The sequence below is a fragment of the Mirounga leonina genome, unplaced genomic scaffold (genome assembly GCF_011800145.1).
Source record: "Mirounga leonina isolate KUSES-001 unplaced genomic scaffold, KU_Mleo_1.0 Mir_94, whole genome shotgun sequence".
Taxonomy (NCBI): Eukaryota; Metazoa; Chordata; class Mammalia; order Carnivora; family Phocidae; genus Mirounga; species Mirounga leonina.
Window position 1 is genome coordinate 16,288,888 of NW_023270855.1, and position 15,795 is coordinate 16,304,682.

Below are 15,795 nucleotides of genomic sequence, written 5' to 3' on the forward strand. Positions count from 1 at the left end.
AATGAGAGACAGAGAGCATGAGAGGGAGGAGGGTCAGAGGGAGAAGCAGACTCCCTGCCGAGCAGGGAGCCCGATGCAGGACTCGATCCTGGGACTCCAGGATCATGACCTGAGCCGAAGGCAGTCGCTTAACCAACTGAGCCACCCAGGCGCCCCCGGAATTAGTATTTTTAATCATCCCTCTTTTCTTGACTAAATCAAAGAAATAAAAACCCTTGTAATTCCTAATTTTTTATATGGAAAAGGGGACTGTGCAGATGAGATTAAATTAAGGATCTTTAGAAGGGCAAACGAAACTGAGGCAGGAGGGCCAGAGTCAGAGGAGATATGATGACGGAAGCAGAGGATTGGAATCACGGGCAGATTTGAAGACACTAAGCTGCTGGCCTTGAAAACAGAGGAAGGGGTCACAGCTAAGGTGTGTAGGTGGTCTTTAAAAGCCAGAAACCACAAGGAAACACATGTTTTTCTGGACACTCGAAAAGGAGCGCAGCCTATGCCAACACCTTAATTTCCAACACTGAAACTCATTTCTGACTTCTGACCTCTAGAAAAGTATGATAATAAATTCAGATTGCTTTAAACCCCTAAGTTGTGGAAATCCGAACAGCAACAATAAGAATCTAAAACACTTTGTATCTCATTTTCACAATGTCAATGATACAGAATGTTACAGGATGAAATTAGAGGTTTAATTTGTATTCAAATATGATGAGATAGAGACTTGTAGAACTTATTCTCAAGTCCTTGTTGGCTGTTTTGATCACAACACTGAAGCATACAGATTGGTAAAAGCCAAATTCAAGAAATATTGAAACAAATTTGCCATAAAGAAATTAGGAATTATAAGGTTTTTTTGATTTAATCAAGAAAGAAGGTGAATTCTTTTTTTTTTTTAAAGATTTTATTTATTTATTTGAGACAGAGAGAATGAAAGAGACAGAGAGCACATGAGAGGGGGAGGGTCAGAGGGAGAAGCAGGCTCCCTGCCGAGCAGGGAGCCTGATGTGGGACTCGATCCCGGGACTCCAGGATCATGACCTGAGCCGAAGGCAGTCGCTTAACCGACTGAGCCACCCAGGCGCCCCGAAGGTGAATTCTTAAAATAACTAAACTTCATTTTAAATTTTCTGACCCCCATCTCACTTTTCTCTCAGCAGATGTATTCTAACATTACATCTTGGGGAGATTACTCCTTGTTAATCAAACTGTTTTCAAAAGATATGTTCCACACTCTTTGATGAAGATGATCATGTGTTAATGCTCAAACAAACTACCAATAATCTTCTTGGCATTTAATCCAAATTTCAGTTAAGCCCACTTGAAGTATCAAGTACTTAAAGTAGGTCAACTGAACAAACTTGAGATCACCATGTCAAAAATGAGTTTTCTACCTAAACATGGAGGATAGGTTAGCATAAACTAATACATGGTTGATTTAAGTTGTATGGACAATCAAACTGGCAAATTCAGGTTGCAGAAAAAAATTATTTTTTAAGTTTTTAAAGATATACACAATCTTTTTAAAGTAGTTTATTGTTCAAGTCTCAGTCCACCTTAAACTGATCAATAGTAACATGTAATATGACCTGACTTAAACATTGCCTCAATAACTGCATTATCATGTCTGTCCATTTATCACAATACAAATCTGTGAGGTTTTTTTTAATGCTATCTTTTTTTTTTTTTAAGATTTTATTTATTTATTTGACAGAGAGATAGAGAGCACAAGTAGTCAGAGTGGCAGGCAGAGGGAGAGGGAGAAGTAGGCTCTCCGCTGAGCAGGGAGCCGGACGTGGGGCTCGATCCCAGGACCCTGGGATCATGACCTGAGCCGAAGGCAGCCACTTAACCGACTGAGCCACCCAGGTGCCCCTTTAATGCTATCTTTACACATTTTTAATCACCCTTGATTTTGCCTGAGATAGAAACTGAATGACACACAAGATGTTCTGTGAGTTTGGCATCTCTCAGTCAGCTAGAATGAAATGCCTGGGCAATCTTAAAACCACTGAATGACTGGAAATTCCATACAGATTTGCAGATTAGCTGGAAGAGGCCAGACTCCAGAAGGACTCCGGAAGCAAATCATTCTTACCAGCATATGGCAATGGCTTCATTGATATGGTCAGCATGGGATAAAACAAGAAGAGGAATAGAACTATATTTCTAGCTAGTCAGTTCTTGAGGATAGCTCATGACCCAATTTCTTTCCAACTGGGTGGATTGGAAGAGAGCTGGGTTAAGAATTGTTGGTCGCACATACTCTACCCTTGAAATGGACTGATCCCAGAGCCTTTTTGTTCATCTGTTTGTTTTTTTCTTAGCAAGAAACTTTGTATTTTCCAAGGTGCTCCTATAATCAGCACCACATTTGTGCCTCACCAATGATTTGGGAAAGGGGTGAGGGCAGAGAGAATTTTTACTCAGTAGATAAGAAAATTAAAGAAGAAAAAATGGAATGTCTTATTCTGTTTCAGGTCATGAGTCAGAGATGTATCCAGAAATAGAACACAGGTCTTTGGCTGCTGGCCTGGTGATGTGGACAGAAGTGGATTGTGTATTCTATAATCAAAAGTTTAATAGCTGAGATGGTTTCTAAGTTCTTTTTGGATAGGACAAATATATGTATATGGGAAAAAACTTTATATCACTTAATTTTCAAACTATGTCCCAGCACTTATTCTTTTTCAATATACAGGAGAGAAAAGAATACTGCATTTAAAAGCAAGCTATACAGGGGAGGCTGGGTGGCTCAGTCATTAAGCGTCTGCCTTCGGCTCAGGTCATGGTCCCAGGGTCCTGGGATCGAGCCCCGCATCGGGCTCGCTGCTCGGCGGGAAGCCAGCTTCTCCCTCTCCCACTCCCCCTGCTTGTGTTCCCTCTCTCACTGTGCCTCTCTCTGTCAAATAAATAAATAAAATCTTTTAAAAAATAAAAAATAAATAAAAGCAAGCTATACATTTCCTGTGTATCCATTTAGTCTTCCTCAAAATTCAGCAACTATATTTGAACTATATAATGTTTGAACTATTTCTCAAAATTAAGCAACTATATTTGAATCCTTTTTTCCATCAGGATTCAGAGACCAAAGAATGTGTTTTTAAAAGCCTGTGAGCACAAATAATTTATGTTCATCTATAACATGTAAGGAATATACAAATATTATACAATCATAAAAAGTACATATGGCAGATATTACTACATCATATTTGATCACTGTGTTTCATATTATAGAATATTTGAGTGATGCCAGACTCCCTCATAGGATAAACACAGCAACAATCCAGTATTCATCCTTTATTCAGTAGGCCTTGCCTATGTGAAAGACAGCTGGCTGACTACTAAGGGAGTTAAAAAGAAGCAGAAGAGTTAATTCTTAAATTTGAGGGACTTCCAAGTACACTGCAATGATAAGCTATTCTAGAAAGAAAGATCTAGACATCTGGCAGTGCTAAGATCACCTCGGAATACAGTCTAATACTAAGCATTTTCTAAAGGATATACTAGAGGGGCGCCTGGGTGGCTCAGTCGGTTAAGCAGCTGACTCTTGATTTTGGTTCAGGTCATGATCTCAAGGTCTTGGGATCAAGCCTTGTGTCAGGCTCTGTCCACACTCAACAGGGAGTCTCCTGTCTACTTGAGGATTCTCTCTCTCCCTCTCCCTTTCTCTCCCCCCCTAAAATAAATAGAATATATGGGCTTAGATCCTATGACCTGTCACTCACTAATTAGATAGGTTACTTTTCTGAGAAGGGGCCAATATAGGCTCTACCTCACTGGGTTGTTGCTATAATGTTTAAATAAGATATTCCTGGTAGGGCGCCTGGGTGGCTCAGTCGTTAAGCAGCTGCCTTTGGCTCAGGTCATGATCCCAGGGTCCTGGGATCGAGTCCCACATCAGGCTCCTTGCTCAGTGGGGAGCCTGCTTCTCCCTCTGCCTGGGCCTGCCACTCCCCTGCTTGTGCTCTCTCTTTCTCTCTCTGACAAATAAATAAATAAAATCTTAAAAAACACTAAAGGACGTACTAGATACTTTCTTTATGTCTTTCCTTCTTGAAGAGAGCCCTGTGAGGAAATAGGTACTATTTTTCTCTCATTTTCCAGGTGAGGCTATTGAGACCCTGAAAGTTTAAATAACCACCCAACAATCCAAGGATGAGAGGTCAGGTTTTGAACTCCGGTTGGGGGAGGGCATCGGAACCTATGCTTTTAAACATTCACTCTTCTGTCTTTAATCTCTATACTCAGAATATTTTTTCTTTTGGAATTTCAAAAAGATCAAATGGTTTCTTTGGATTGTTATGAGAAAGTTTCAACAATTGTCCATATTTAAAGGGTAAACTAGCCAAACAAAGCAATCAGTAAAATGATGAGGTGGGAGGAATGAAATGGAGATTGAGCAAATATGTTTCTACTTATAGATGAGTCTTGGTCCTTGCTGTGGGATGCATACTTACGAGACTTTCTGGTGGTAACATTGACTGGGGGGCTTGAGGGCCCTGCTCCAGCAGTGTTGTAAGCTCTCACGGAAGCAAAGTAGATGGTATTGGCTTTCAGCCCTGTAATGTTTTTGGTTGTGACATTCCCACTGACGCTAATTTTCCTAATCATGGATTCTTTGGAGTCATCTGTCCAGTATAATACCTGATCATTAAAAACAAAGAACAAATAATTCATTATTTCTCAGCAGCTATCAACCATGGTAGGGTATGGGAAGAAACAGGAACATAAATAGAAGAATATTTTCTAATTATAATGGTTATACAACAACAACAAAATAATCAAGGTCTAATGTTTATAGGGAGGAAATTTAAAAATACAAATTCACAATGGAAATTAGAGAAACTAGAGGTTTTTTAAGAATACCAAAATAAAGTGGGGCACCTGGGTGGCTCAGTCAGTTAAGTGCCAGACACTTAATTTTGGCTTGGGTCGTGATCTCGGGGTCATGAGATCGAACCCCACGCTGGGCTCTGTGCTCAGTGCAGTGTCTTCTTGGGATTTTCTCTGTTCCTCTCCCTCTGCCCCTCCCCCACCAAATAAAATAAATAAATAAAATCTTTAAAGAAAGAAAAGGAATACCAAAAGAAAGTATTTCATGAGCTCTCTAAATGTTATCAGCTTAAACAAAGGGTATATAATAACTTGGACCAAAACAAGATCCATACCATCAATCAAGGACGTTGGTTATGATGTTTACTCTTGACATTTCCTCCAGAGTTCTTTGAATGACAGGTTAATTAATAATTCAACTTATATCAAGCTCTTCCTATACATTAGCACCGACTTAGGCACATAGAAAAAGACAAAAGAGAATAAAGCTTGGTGCCTGCCTAGGATTCCCTTATAATCTCATTAAGAGATTAGAATATATAGGTGAACAAAAAGCAGAGGATGCATTCCAAGGAAGTGATATTGGAAAAAAATTGCTCTGGGAGTTTGAAGAAAGACAACATCAGGGAGTGATTAGAAAAGGGTTCAAAGAAAAGAGGAGACTAGAGATGAGATTTCAGAAATAAATAGGATTCAGATAAGAGGTAAGGCATTTCGGGATTACAGTAGGAAGAGAGATCGATCATATGAATAGAACTTTCTTTTTTTTTCTTTTCCTCTTTTCTTTCTTTCTTTTTGGACCAGAAGTTGCATTAAAAACAACAACAACAACAACAAAAACAGTACAAAGCAAAAATAAAAAGTTTAGAATTGTTCTTTTAACTCCAAAATAAAATAAATGTATTATCCATTTGGGGAATCACTGGATTTGCAAGTTAAAGAGTAATAAGTAATTAATAAGTCTCGTCGCTTGACTTTGTGAGAGTTAAGGCCCATAAATGTGATTTACTGCATTCTATACAGACTATAAAGGACAGATTAAGGAGAATCTAGGTTTTTTTCTTATCATTTAACTGCCTTTTCCAAGATGACTATATCTATTCAAGTCATGCTCCAATTCAAAGACAGCTTTCCCAGTAAAATTCTTCTATGGTTTAAGATCATTGAGGATTAGACATTTATTACTCCCCAAGAAACAAATATGATTGTGATTTGAATAAATAAATAAGATAATCACTCGGTCACCTTCAAAATGGCTACCATTTGCTAATTTGCTGGCCTGAAATCACCTAGAAAGATCCCCTCTGCTCACTCCCCTTGACAGCTATAGACATACAATGTTATATGCTAAGAACTAGGTTAGTAGTATAGGGCTGCTGAACAAGGACTGCTGTGTGGTTAACTGGCATAGTCCCAAGGGAAAGTGAAATTAATGTGGATTACCTCATAGCCCAGCACTCTTCCAGTGTTTCTATTCCAGGGAATAGCATTCCATGAAACCTCCATTTCCGAAGCAGAAAAACTCTGGACAGACGTTCCCCTTGGGGCCAGTTGAGGTTCTATCATTTAAAAAAGACACAATCATCTTCAGCAGAGTGCTTCATGGAAAATAAATGCAAAATATACGTACATGCCCAAGTATGACCATTCCAGGGCTGACCACAACTTACCATCTTCCCCAGAGTAGACAATGGACACAGTACTCAGAGATCCTTCCCCTTCGTTATTATATACACCCACTTTGACTTCAAAGGGAGAGAGGGGTGTGATGCTTTCGTTTCTGTAAACAAACCTTGATGATTCTACAGATGGTACTCTTTCCTTGGTCCAGGCTGTTGAGCCAACTGGCCGCAACATGATGATGTACCCAAATTCCTCTCCGTTCTGTAGTTCTTCTGGAATTGACTTGGGCAGAAGTGATCAATTACTGAGTATTTACAAAAATATTTTATAGAGCTGTTATAATTTTTATTGATTATTTGCCATTTCTTTTAATGTAGACAAACATGGATATTAACCCTGTTTAATGAAACATTGAAAAAATAATATATATATTTTTTAAAGATTTTATTTACTTATTCAACAGATAGATAGAAAGAGAGCACAAGTAGGCAGAGTAGCAGGCAGAAGGAGGGGGAGAAGCAGGCCCTCGACAGAGCAGGGAGCCGGACGTGGGGCTCGAACCCAGGACCCCAGGATCATGACCTGAGCCGAAGACAGCTGCTTAACCAACTGAGCCACCCAGGCGCCCCAATAATACTTTTATTTGGAATGCCAACTAGGAAAATGATCCCAATTAAAGATATTCAGATAAATAAATGAAAAATTTAAATGGAAATGTAAAACAGGTTTTACATGTTTACATCTCTTTCCATGATTATTCATTAAGTTGTAATAATAAAATGTAATAAAAATGGTTTAGAAGATTTCAAGATTTTATAAGTTAAAACATAATTTGGATATGAATTTTTTAAACTCAGCACAAAATTAACTTATTAACTATTTCAAGGCTAGCTATGTTTTCTTTTCATAAAATTTTCAACAAATTCTTATAAGATACAGATAATATAACTGTTATGTAATAATATTTGCTTTAAGACATATAGAGTATTACTCAAACACAAAAGCATAAAAGACCTCCCAGTATTTTTTACCATACATCTTCATTAGTAATAACATCAGCATGCACTTTTCCTGACATTTAAAAAAAAAAATAACAAAAAAAACTTTGTTTATTCCCACAGAGATCAAATTCTGTAAGATTCTCCCCAGTATTTTTTACCATACATCTTCATTAGTAGTAACATCAGCATGCACTTTTCCTGACATTTAAAAAAAAAAAATAACAAAAAAAACTTTTATTCCCACAGAGATCAAATTCTGTAAGATTCATTTAAAACCTAACTTATCATTATTAAAATTACAAAACAAAAATAGATATAAGGTCCCCAGAACTCTACAGATATTACACATTACAATCATAAAATAAACACACAAAAATGAATTTATGCTTGAATTTAGACAAATATTCCACCTGTTTACAAGAAAGTTGTATTTAAAAATCTATGAAAATTTAGGTTTTTTTAAAGAAAAATGTTTTTCTTTTCTTTTCTTTTTCAAATATTTTGATAGACTAATAAAGGCATACCTGATAGGACATTAATGCTTGAGTCCCACCTGCCTACAACTCCTTTTCTGAGGGTTTCCTTTACCCATACATAACCATTCATCGTACCAAATAATCCTGAGACTTGGACCACATCTGCTTACCCAGAAATGGGCACCAGAATCAATGGTCCCATCTTAATCACTATGTATGAGGTGTCCTGGTGCCAAATCTTCACGTTCTAGAGTGACTGACAGACCCCATCAATTCCTCTCCTCTACAAAGTTTGAATATGAAACACAGGAGGGGACAATCCTAGATAAACTTAGAGTAGGCAATAAGTAGAAAACATACAATGAATATAGTAGGGACAATGAAGCAGTAGAAGCCAAGAGAAAATGGAAGCTGTAACTCACATAGAGAAGAGATAGAATGGAGCTATTAGTGAAGTAGGAAGTCATAAGTAAAGGAAACAGGTAGAACAAGGAGCAAGCATGAGGGACTACTGTAGCAGGAGCTGGATTACCAGAGTAGCTTGCAGCAGACTTAGAGCCACCGTGCTCTGAACAGTGATGAACGATGTTCCAGTTCTTCATTTGACCTGCCTGCTTGGTTATTGAGACTTCTTTCATCCTCATTACCTCCCACATAGCTTTAAAATAAATCCCCATTAACTGAGATGACCTGAGCTGGTCTCTGTTTCTTGCCATGTGGAACAGTCTAACAAATACAGAAAGTGAAAAGAGGAAGAAAAATATAGGTTCTCAAATCTGGGGAAAGAAAATGTTTCCTTGTATTAGCACTTTCACAGGGAGATCGGATTTAAAATTGTTAATTTTTAGTGGAATCGAGATTTATGAGAACTTAAGCTACTTTCTAGAGCATTTGCTTTTTGATGCTTCTCTGATCTAAGATTTAATCAAGATGTTTAGCTCATCTGAGAAAATGAAGGACTTCAGTTTTTGTTAGTCAAGTACAATTAGTGTTTCTCATGATGTTCCCTCAAGAAAGATCCAAGTCCAACAGATGCAGTTTAGAAACGGGGGAGGGGAAGATACTTATTTAGGGTCTCCATTTTATTCTTCCCATATGTGCAGAGGGGAAAATGTTGCAAAGATATATATAGCTGTTTAAGATGGTCAGGATGAAAGTCTCCTTCTTTAAGCAAAGGAAGTGTCCAGTAGAAAAAAGAAATTCAGAAATCCTTCTGGTAGTAAAATCTATTACAGTTGGTAAAGACTAAGAACAGAATCTTTAGTTTAGACCAAGGGCAGCAAACTATGGCCTAAGAGCCAAATCTTCTGCAGCCTGGTTTTAGAAATAACAAACACAGTCACAACTGTTCATTTATCTACGTATGTGGATGCTTTTGATGACAATGGCAGGGTTGGAAGTTGTGAGAGACCATGTGGTCCACAGGCTGAAAACTTTCTGAATACTTTTCCTGACCTGCCCTTTTCCAAAAAAAAAAAAAAAAACAACAACTCCCGGTATAGGTGTTTATCTTTTACTCCATAGTACTTTATCCTATATTCCTAACCTTATAGTCATATTTTATATGACATATTCACCACAAGTAGCTTAAACTTGAGAGTATCTGGGAGTACAAATTATGATAAGATGTGAATAAAGATACCTTAAAAAGGAATTGGCATTTACTACATTCCAAAAGTTAGATATCAGGTCTAGGTTGCTGGAAACAAAACAAACCAAAACAAATAAACAAACACAAAATACACATTACTTTGGTACTGGAGAAAACACAAGGAGGATGTTTATTTCAAGCAGATTATACTATGGTGTATTTACATGAGCAGCAATCTGGGATGTTCAGTAAAGTTGTCACTTATAAACCATAATGGTGGATTCTCACTGAATTTAGAATGGTCATTGGTTGTGCATTAGTTCTGAAAGCCCGTCAGGTACTATTTCATCCGCAATAGCGGTGACTTTGGCCATCTCTCCACTCCCAATTTCTTTTCCAAAACATAGTTCTGATAAACTAGGGTGGTACCTTTCCTGACCTTCTTCCATGCTGGATTAAGACTGTCCTCCTGTTGGCCTCTGAACATTCAGAACTTTTTAAAATTTATTTTTGTACCCCCACTGCTTGAAACAGAGTAGCTCTTCTTCATTGAATTGAAAGAGTTCCTAAATGCCTTCTGGTGGCTTGAACTAATATATGCATTGCCTTCTAAATATACATAACCTATTCCTTAAAGAAGTTTGGGCATCAGAAGGATTTGGCTCAGTAACTGCGTGTATGTGATGCCAAATGTGAATGATACATGGGAAACTGCATCCATTAATGTAATTTCTGCAAGCATCTATCTATATATCTGATACCCCAAGAAAAAACACACAGAGCAAATGACTTTGACTTAATTTTTTTTTAATTTTTTAAAATAGAGGCCAACAAATGTTTTCTGTAGAAGGTCAGATAGTAACTATCTTAAGCAATGGGAGACATATGGTCTCTTGTGAAAGCATGAATGTAACAACACTTCATACCTGAGAGGATGGGTGTGGTGGTCGGGGAATTTGTGTATGAAAACAGGGAGCAGGGCAAGGTTGGCCCATAGGTGATGGTTTGATGAAACTTGCTTGAAAGAAAAGGACCTTATAAATCATGGAAATATACATATTACATATATATATATATATATATATATATATATATTTGTAACTCACATCCTCTCTGTTTAAGAATAGTATACACAGGATTTCCTATTCCTCTCACATATTGAATGTGCTAAAACAATTATTTACCAACCTTTAGTAATTTCTGACTTTAGAGGAGAAAAAATAATGCATGATATCAGGCAAAATTTCCTATACACTATGATGAAATGTTTATTTGACCTTCGAAGAATATTGAAGCCTAAATAACCTACTTAACCATCACACTAAAGCAAACCTCTTGTAGGCTCATGTGGGAGTCACTGATTTTGTGGGAAATGTTCCTGTTCAGAGGACAGGAATAATTTGACTAACTTACTGCTTAAGGCAGATATATAGGGACTCTTGCCCACCCTGAACCATGACACCGTGTAGGGATACGTGGAATTCAAATTTAGGACAAAGTAAAAGAGCATGGAGCGAGAGCCCTGTGTTAAAATGCTCCCACTGCCCACCACCCAAATCTTTTTTAAGATTTACTTATTTATTTTAGAGAGCAGAGAGTGGGAGTGGGGACGGGGAGGGGCAGAGAGAGAGGAAGAGGGAATCTCAAGCAGGCTCACACTGAGTGCAGTCAGTTGCAGGGCTCAATTCCACGACCCTGAGATCATGACCTGTGCTGAAATCAAGAGTCAGATGCTTAACTGACTTAGTCACCCAGGAGCCCCCATATCACATTTCTAAACCTCTGTTTTCTTATCTGAAAGTGGGATTACCCACCTCCTAGCATTGCTGTGAGGACTGAATAACATGAAATGTCCAGTGCAGCACAGAAACCCTGTAAGTGCTCTGCAAGTGTAGTCCTCTCTGCCTCAGGCCTCTGAGAGCTTCTTCTCTTTCAGTACTATCCACCCATCCAACAGTACTCGGGTAGGCCATGCCACATTCCAGGCACTGTGCTGGGCTCACCATGTCTACATGAAACTAGATGTCCAGAAGAAAGGACACCTGGTTTCTGGCTCTGTCATTTACAACCTTGAGAAAACATCTCTGTGCCTGAGTTTACTCACAGATAAAAAGAGCTTACTACTACTACCACTCTCTCTCTCTCTATCTTTTAATGGAATTTTGTAAGGAATAAAATGGACCTTTTACTACTGCAAAATCATTTATAGATACAGTGAATACTCTGATTCAACAGCAGTGTTTCTAAACCTCAGCACTATTGACAATTTGGGCCAGATAATTCCTTGTGGTGGGGGCTGTCCTGTGCCTTGTAGGATATTTAGCATCATCACTGGCCTCTGCCCAAACACAACTCTCTTCCAACTTAGTTGTGACCATCAAACCTGTCCTCAGACATTGTAAAATGTCTACTGAGAGATAAAATCACCCTGCTTCCCAATGAGAACCCCCTTGTATGCATCAGCTAGGATGATTTTCAATTAAAACATCCATGGCCATCATGCTCTTAGGTATAATATTAAAATGTCTGAGGAAGTGGATGTTTTGGCAGTATGAAAGTTATTATCAAAATGTCAAAAACACGTACACAGGCAATGAAACAGGGCAGGGCTCTTTTATCAGTTATAGCTGAGGCTCAAAGCTGACAACAAGGGTATGACATAATATGCATTCCAAAGAGAGACATCAAACCATTTATAGGCAAAATTTAGCCTCTCCTCTATGATAACGGTATATCAAAGGAGTGTTCGGTTTTTTAGGGAGAGAATAGTAGGAAAATATTTCTTCTGAGAGAGTTGTTGAAAAAGCTGTGCATTCCTACCCCTCTACCAAGGGAAAGTAATGGGGCCACTTCTCATTCTTTGCCTAAGCAAGTGAAGAGGCCTCACAAAGAACCACTTGGTATGTGCTCTCCGGAATTTGGGACCGATAGGTTCTTTTAACTGACAATGCCTGAGAAACTTCTAAAGGAGAGAGAGATCTGGACAACACATGGTAGCAGAGTGAAGAGAGAGGCTAAACAGGAATGCACTATACTCCCACTGAACATAGAACAAAGATATGTTTGCTGAGGGTAAGTGTGGATCCCATGCAAGGGACCCATGAGAAGCTTTGAAAGGGACTCTATCTACAAAGACCACCTAGAAGAGAAAGACAACCTCCACCAGAAGGGACTCGACATGGACCACCAGACCCCAGGAACTGAGGAGACTTTTCAGTAGCCAGCTAGGCTTGCACCAAGGAATTGTAACTAGAAGTTCCCTTTGAGGGATCTCCTGGATACCCCACCCCCCAACCAAAAAAACCAAACAAAAAAAACAACTACCCTATAAAATAACAGCATCTGATGGTTACCAGAGGGGAAGTGGATGGAGTGGGGGGGTTGGGCGAAACTGGTGATGGGTATTAAAGAGCACACTTATCATGATGAGCACTGAGTAATGTATAAATTGCTGGATCACTACACTGTACACGCAACTAATTTAACACTATATGTTAACCATACTGGAATCAAAATTAAAAACTTAATAAAAAAAAAATAACAGTGTCTGGCTATTTGCCACTTCTGGAGTACTCCAAAGTCAAATTACAAATGTACCAGCAATCAGGACCTGTTCAGTACTCTTCCTCTTCTCTCAGCCCAAACCCACCACAACTCCGGAGAAGCAAGAGGTAACATAGGAATTAGGGAAGGAGAGATTCAACAGCAGAATGGAGACTAGGTAGAGAACTGACTATACATTCCCTTTCACACTGTGGAATCCTTAGGCTGAGGCAAGCCCAAGCTACTGGAAACGAGAAATACTAGGTTGGAGAAAAGTCTAAAGTTTATGATAATAAACCAGGCTGAAATTTTTAATAAGTATAAAATGAGCCTATATGTTAATTTGTAAGAATAAGAACCATAAAAGCTATGCCATCTGCCCAAGTTTTTGTCTGGACGCAGGGGTGTTTAAAGAACAGTGATAGGAAAAGAATTGTTTCCACCTGCATTCTACTGAGTCTAACTTGTGTGCAAGAGCATAGTTCCAGAAGTAATAAATACAAAAATGTCTAGTCCATCAAGTAATAATTGAAATGCTACTGGCAAACCTTCAATAAACCCTGAAGTTGTTTTTCTTATATCGGGGAGAGAATTGTGTTGAGTTAGTTACACTCTCTCACGTTAGTAGAAATAAAAGTTTCTAATACCTCCTCTAAGTAATTCATCATCAGGAGTCTTTCATACCATGTATTTTTATATATTCTCAGTAGTGATCAAATAAATCTTTTTGTTTTTCAGTATTCTTCCTGGCCAGCTAAATCTTTTTCTTTCAAAATAACTCAGTTGGACAGAAAATTACCTCCCACGTAATGACGAGTTCCGACCGACTTCCTCCACCTCCATTGATGTTTGTTGGTGCCACAACGGGGACTGAAAGCAACCAAGAGAAATGTGCGATGGCAATTATTAAAGTACATCTTCATCAGGAAGAATTTTCTTTTTAGATTTCACCTTTCAAAATCTCATGCTGCACATTGTGAGAGTCTTGCATTTTTAATGAACATAAATTATGTTTACACATATCCAAATTTCTAAGAGAGAGGACACAGTTGTGTTTGATACATGAGCACCCTGGCTCCAAAATTAATTAAAAATCGAGTAACATCGTGTATTTGACATTATTATGCATCATCTACTAATTGGCAAAATGATGTTCCATTCAGATGGTAACCGTGACAGTGCTGACTTAGTGCCTAATTATACAGTTGTGCTGTAAACAAGTTACTGAGGCAGTCTATTAATTAATTCTTTTTTTAATAAACAAACTAAAATGATTTTTCTTTTTTTGTAATCAAGATAGTTTAACATTTAAAAATGCATTCTTGAAAATATCTAAGTAAATAAATTCTTGTTATTCTAACTCTATGTTTGAATCACATTCTCTCAGTACAGAACAGAAAGGAATTTTCCTCTAACCTTTCACATGCCAGCTAAGAAGATGGCCCCCTGTCAAGGATGTGACAGAGGCGATTTTCTCTGTTTAACTCTAGGACTCTAAGGCTCTGTGGTAGAACATCCCAGACACTGATCATTTCTATGAATTAGAAAACAATTATGCCCTTCACGTATACCCTTGTGAGGACTAGTATGACAAATAATAAGTAGTTTGAGGTAAACTACAAAACTGATGAGAGCTGTATGTGTGGGTGTTGTAGTATATTATCAGAATGGGGTTTTACTTTATATATGTGGAAGTGTTGAAATGTAATCCTTTTCACAAAATAATGGCAGATGCATCCTAAATCTGTGATAATGGATATATCTGCATGATATACTTTTTTAAAGGTTGAATTATATGTAATTCTCTATATTTGGTCATTTTTGATCAAGATCCAAAGGTGGGGGGGGGTGGAAGTGCCTGGGTATGCTGGGGTTTGCTGACTGGTAGGCAGGAATGAAAATACATAATATTTAATTGCCCACTTCAAAATTTTCTCCCACTGTGGAGACCATGCAGACAAATTTAGACTACTTATCTTAATTATTGCCATTAGATACAGATGTTTAACTTTATAAACAACATAGTGATATAATAGTCTAATTATTCTTTTTAATAATAGCACCTATCAGACATTACCCATTTTCATACTCAGATTTGCCCTTTGTCTGCTTTGATCTTCACAATGCATTTAAAAGATTGCCTTGTACTTACACCCTATTTTCTAAGTCTTCCATGGCCTTTGGCCAAAAACACATAAATCCATGTGGGTTTTACAGTTGCAGGGTTTCTGGTACTCAACAACTTAGAGTGACACTTTTCCAGGACCATTAAATAGTGTAGATACATAAGGAAATTATTTTAAATTATACTTTAATTTACTCTCTACAAAGTTTCCAACATTCTGGGCAATAAAATTCCTTTTTTTTAAATTCTTTTTTCAAACGAAACATACTAAACCCAAGACCATATTGAGAAGAAGTGTCTTTAAGAAGCTAAAAAAAAAAAAAAAAAAAGGACACACTTCAGTATGATTTGGAAACTCGGGGTAATTATTATGAACACCAGGTCTCATCATGCTATTGAAACAAGAATGTTAGTGGTCAATAGAAGGTAGTGCACAAGCTTTACTGTAAAATTTTACAGTTAGAGTCAACCCTGCCCAAAGCTACCATGATATGAATCAGCTGTAAAAAACAATCTAAAACTCAAGGTAACAGTGAGTCATAGGCCACCTGGGAGCGTCTTCTCCAGCCAGTCTACAGTAAGGACTGGGACTTTCTATAT

At 37.9% G+C, this 15,795-nt stretch overlaps 1 protein-coding gene across 1 annotated transcript in view; it reads right to left on the reverse strand.

Moving 5' to 3' along the window:
- Positions 1-15,795, reverse strand: part of CNTN6 (contactin 6) — a 586,479-nt gene that overhangs the window by 7,936 nt on the left and 562,748 nt on the right. Inside the window, 4 exon segments of the mRNA XM_034996895.1 lie at positions 4,461-4,647; positions 6,280-6,395; positions 6,507-6,741; positions 13,870-13,940. Of these exon segments, the coding sequence (XP_034852786.1) occupies positions 4,461-4,647; positions 6,280-6,395; positions 6,507-6,741; positions 13,870-13,940 (609 nt within the window).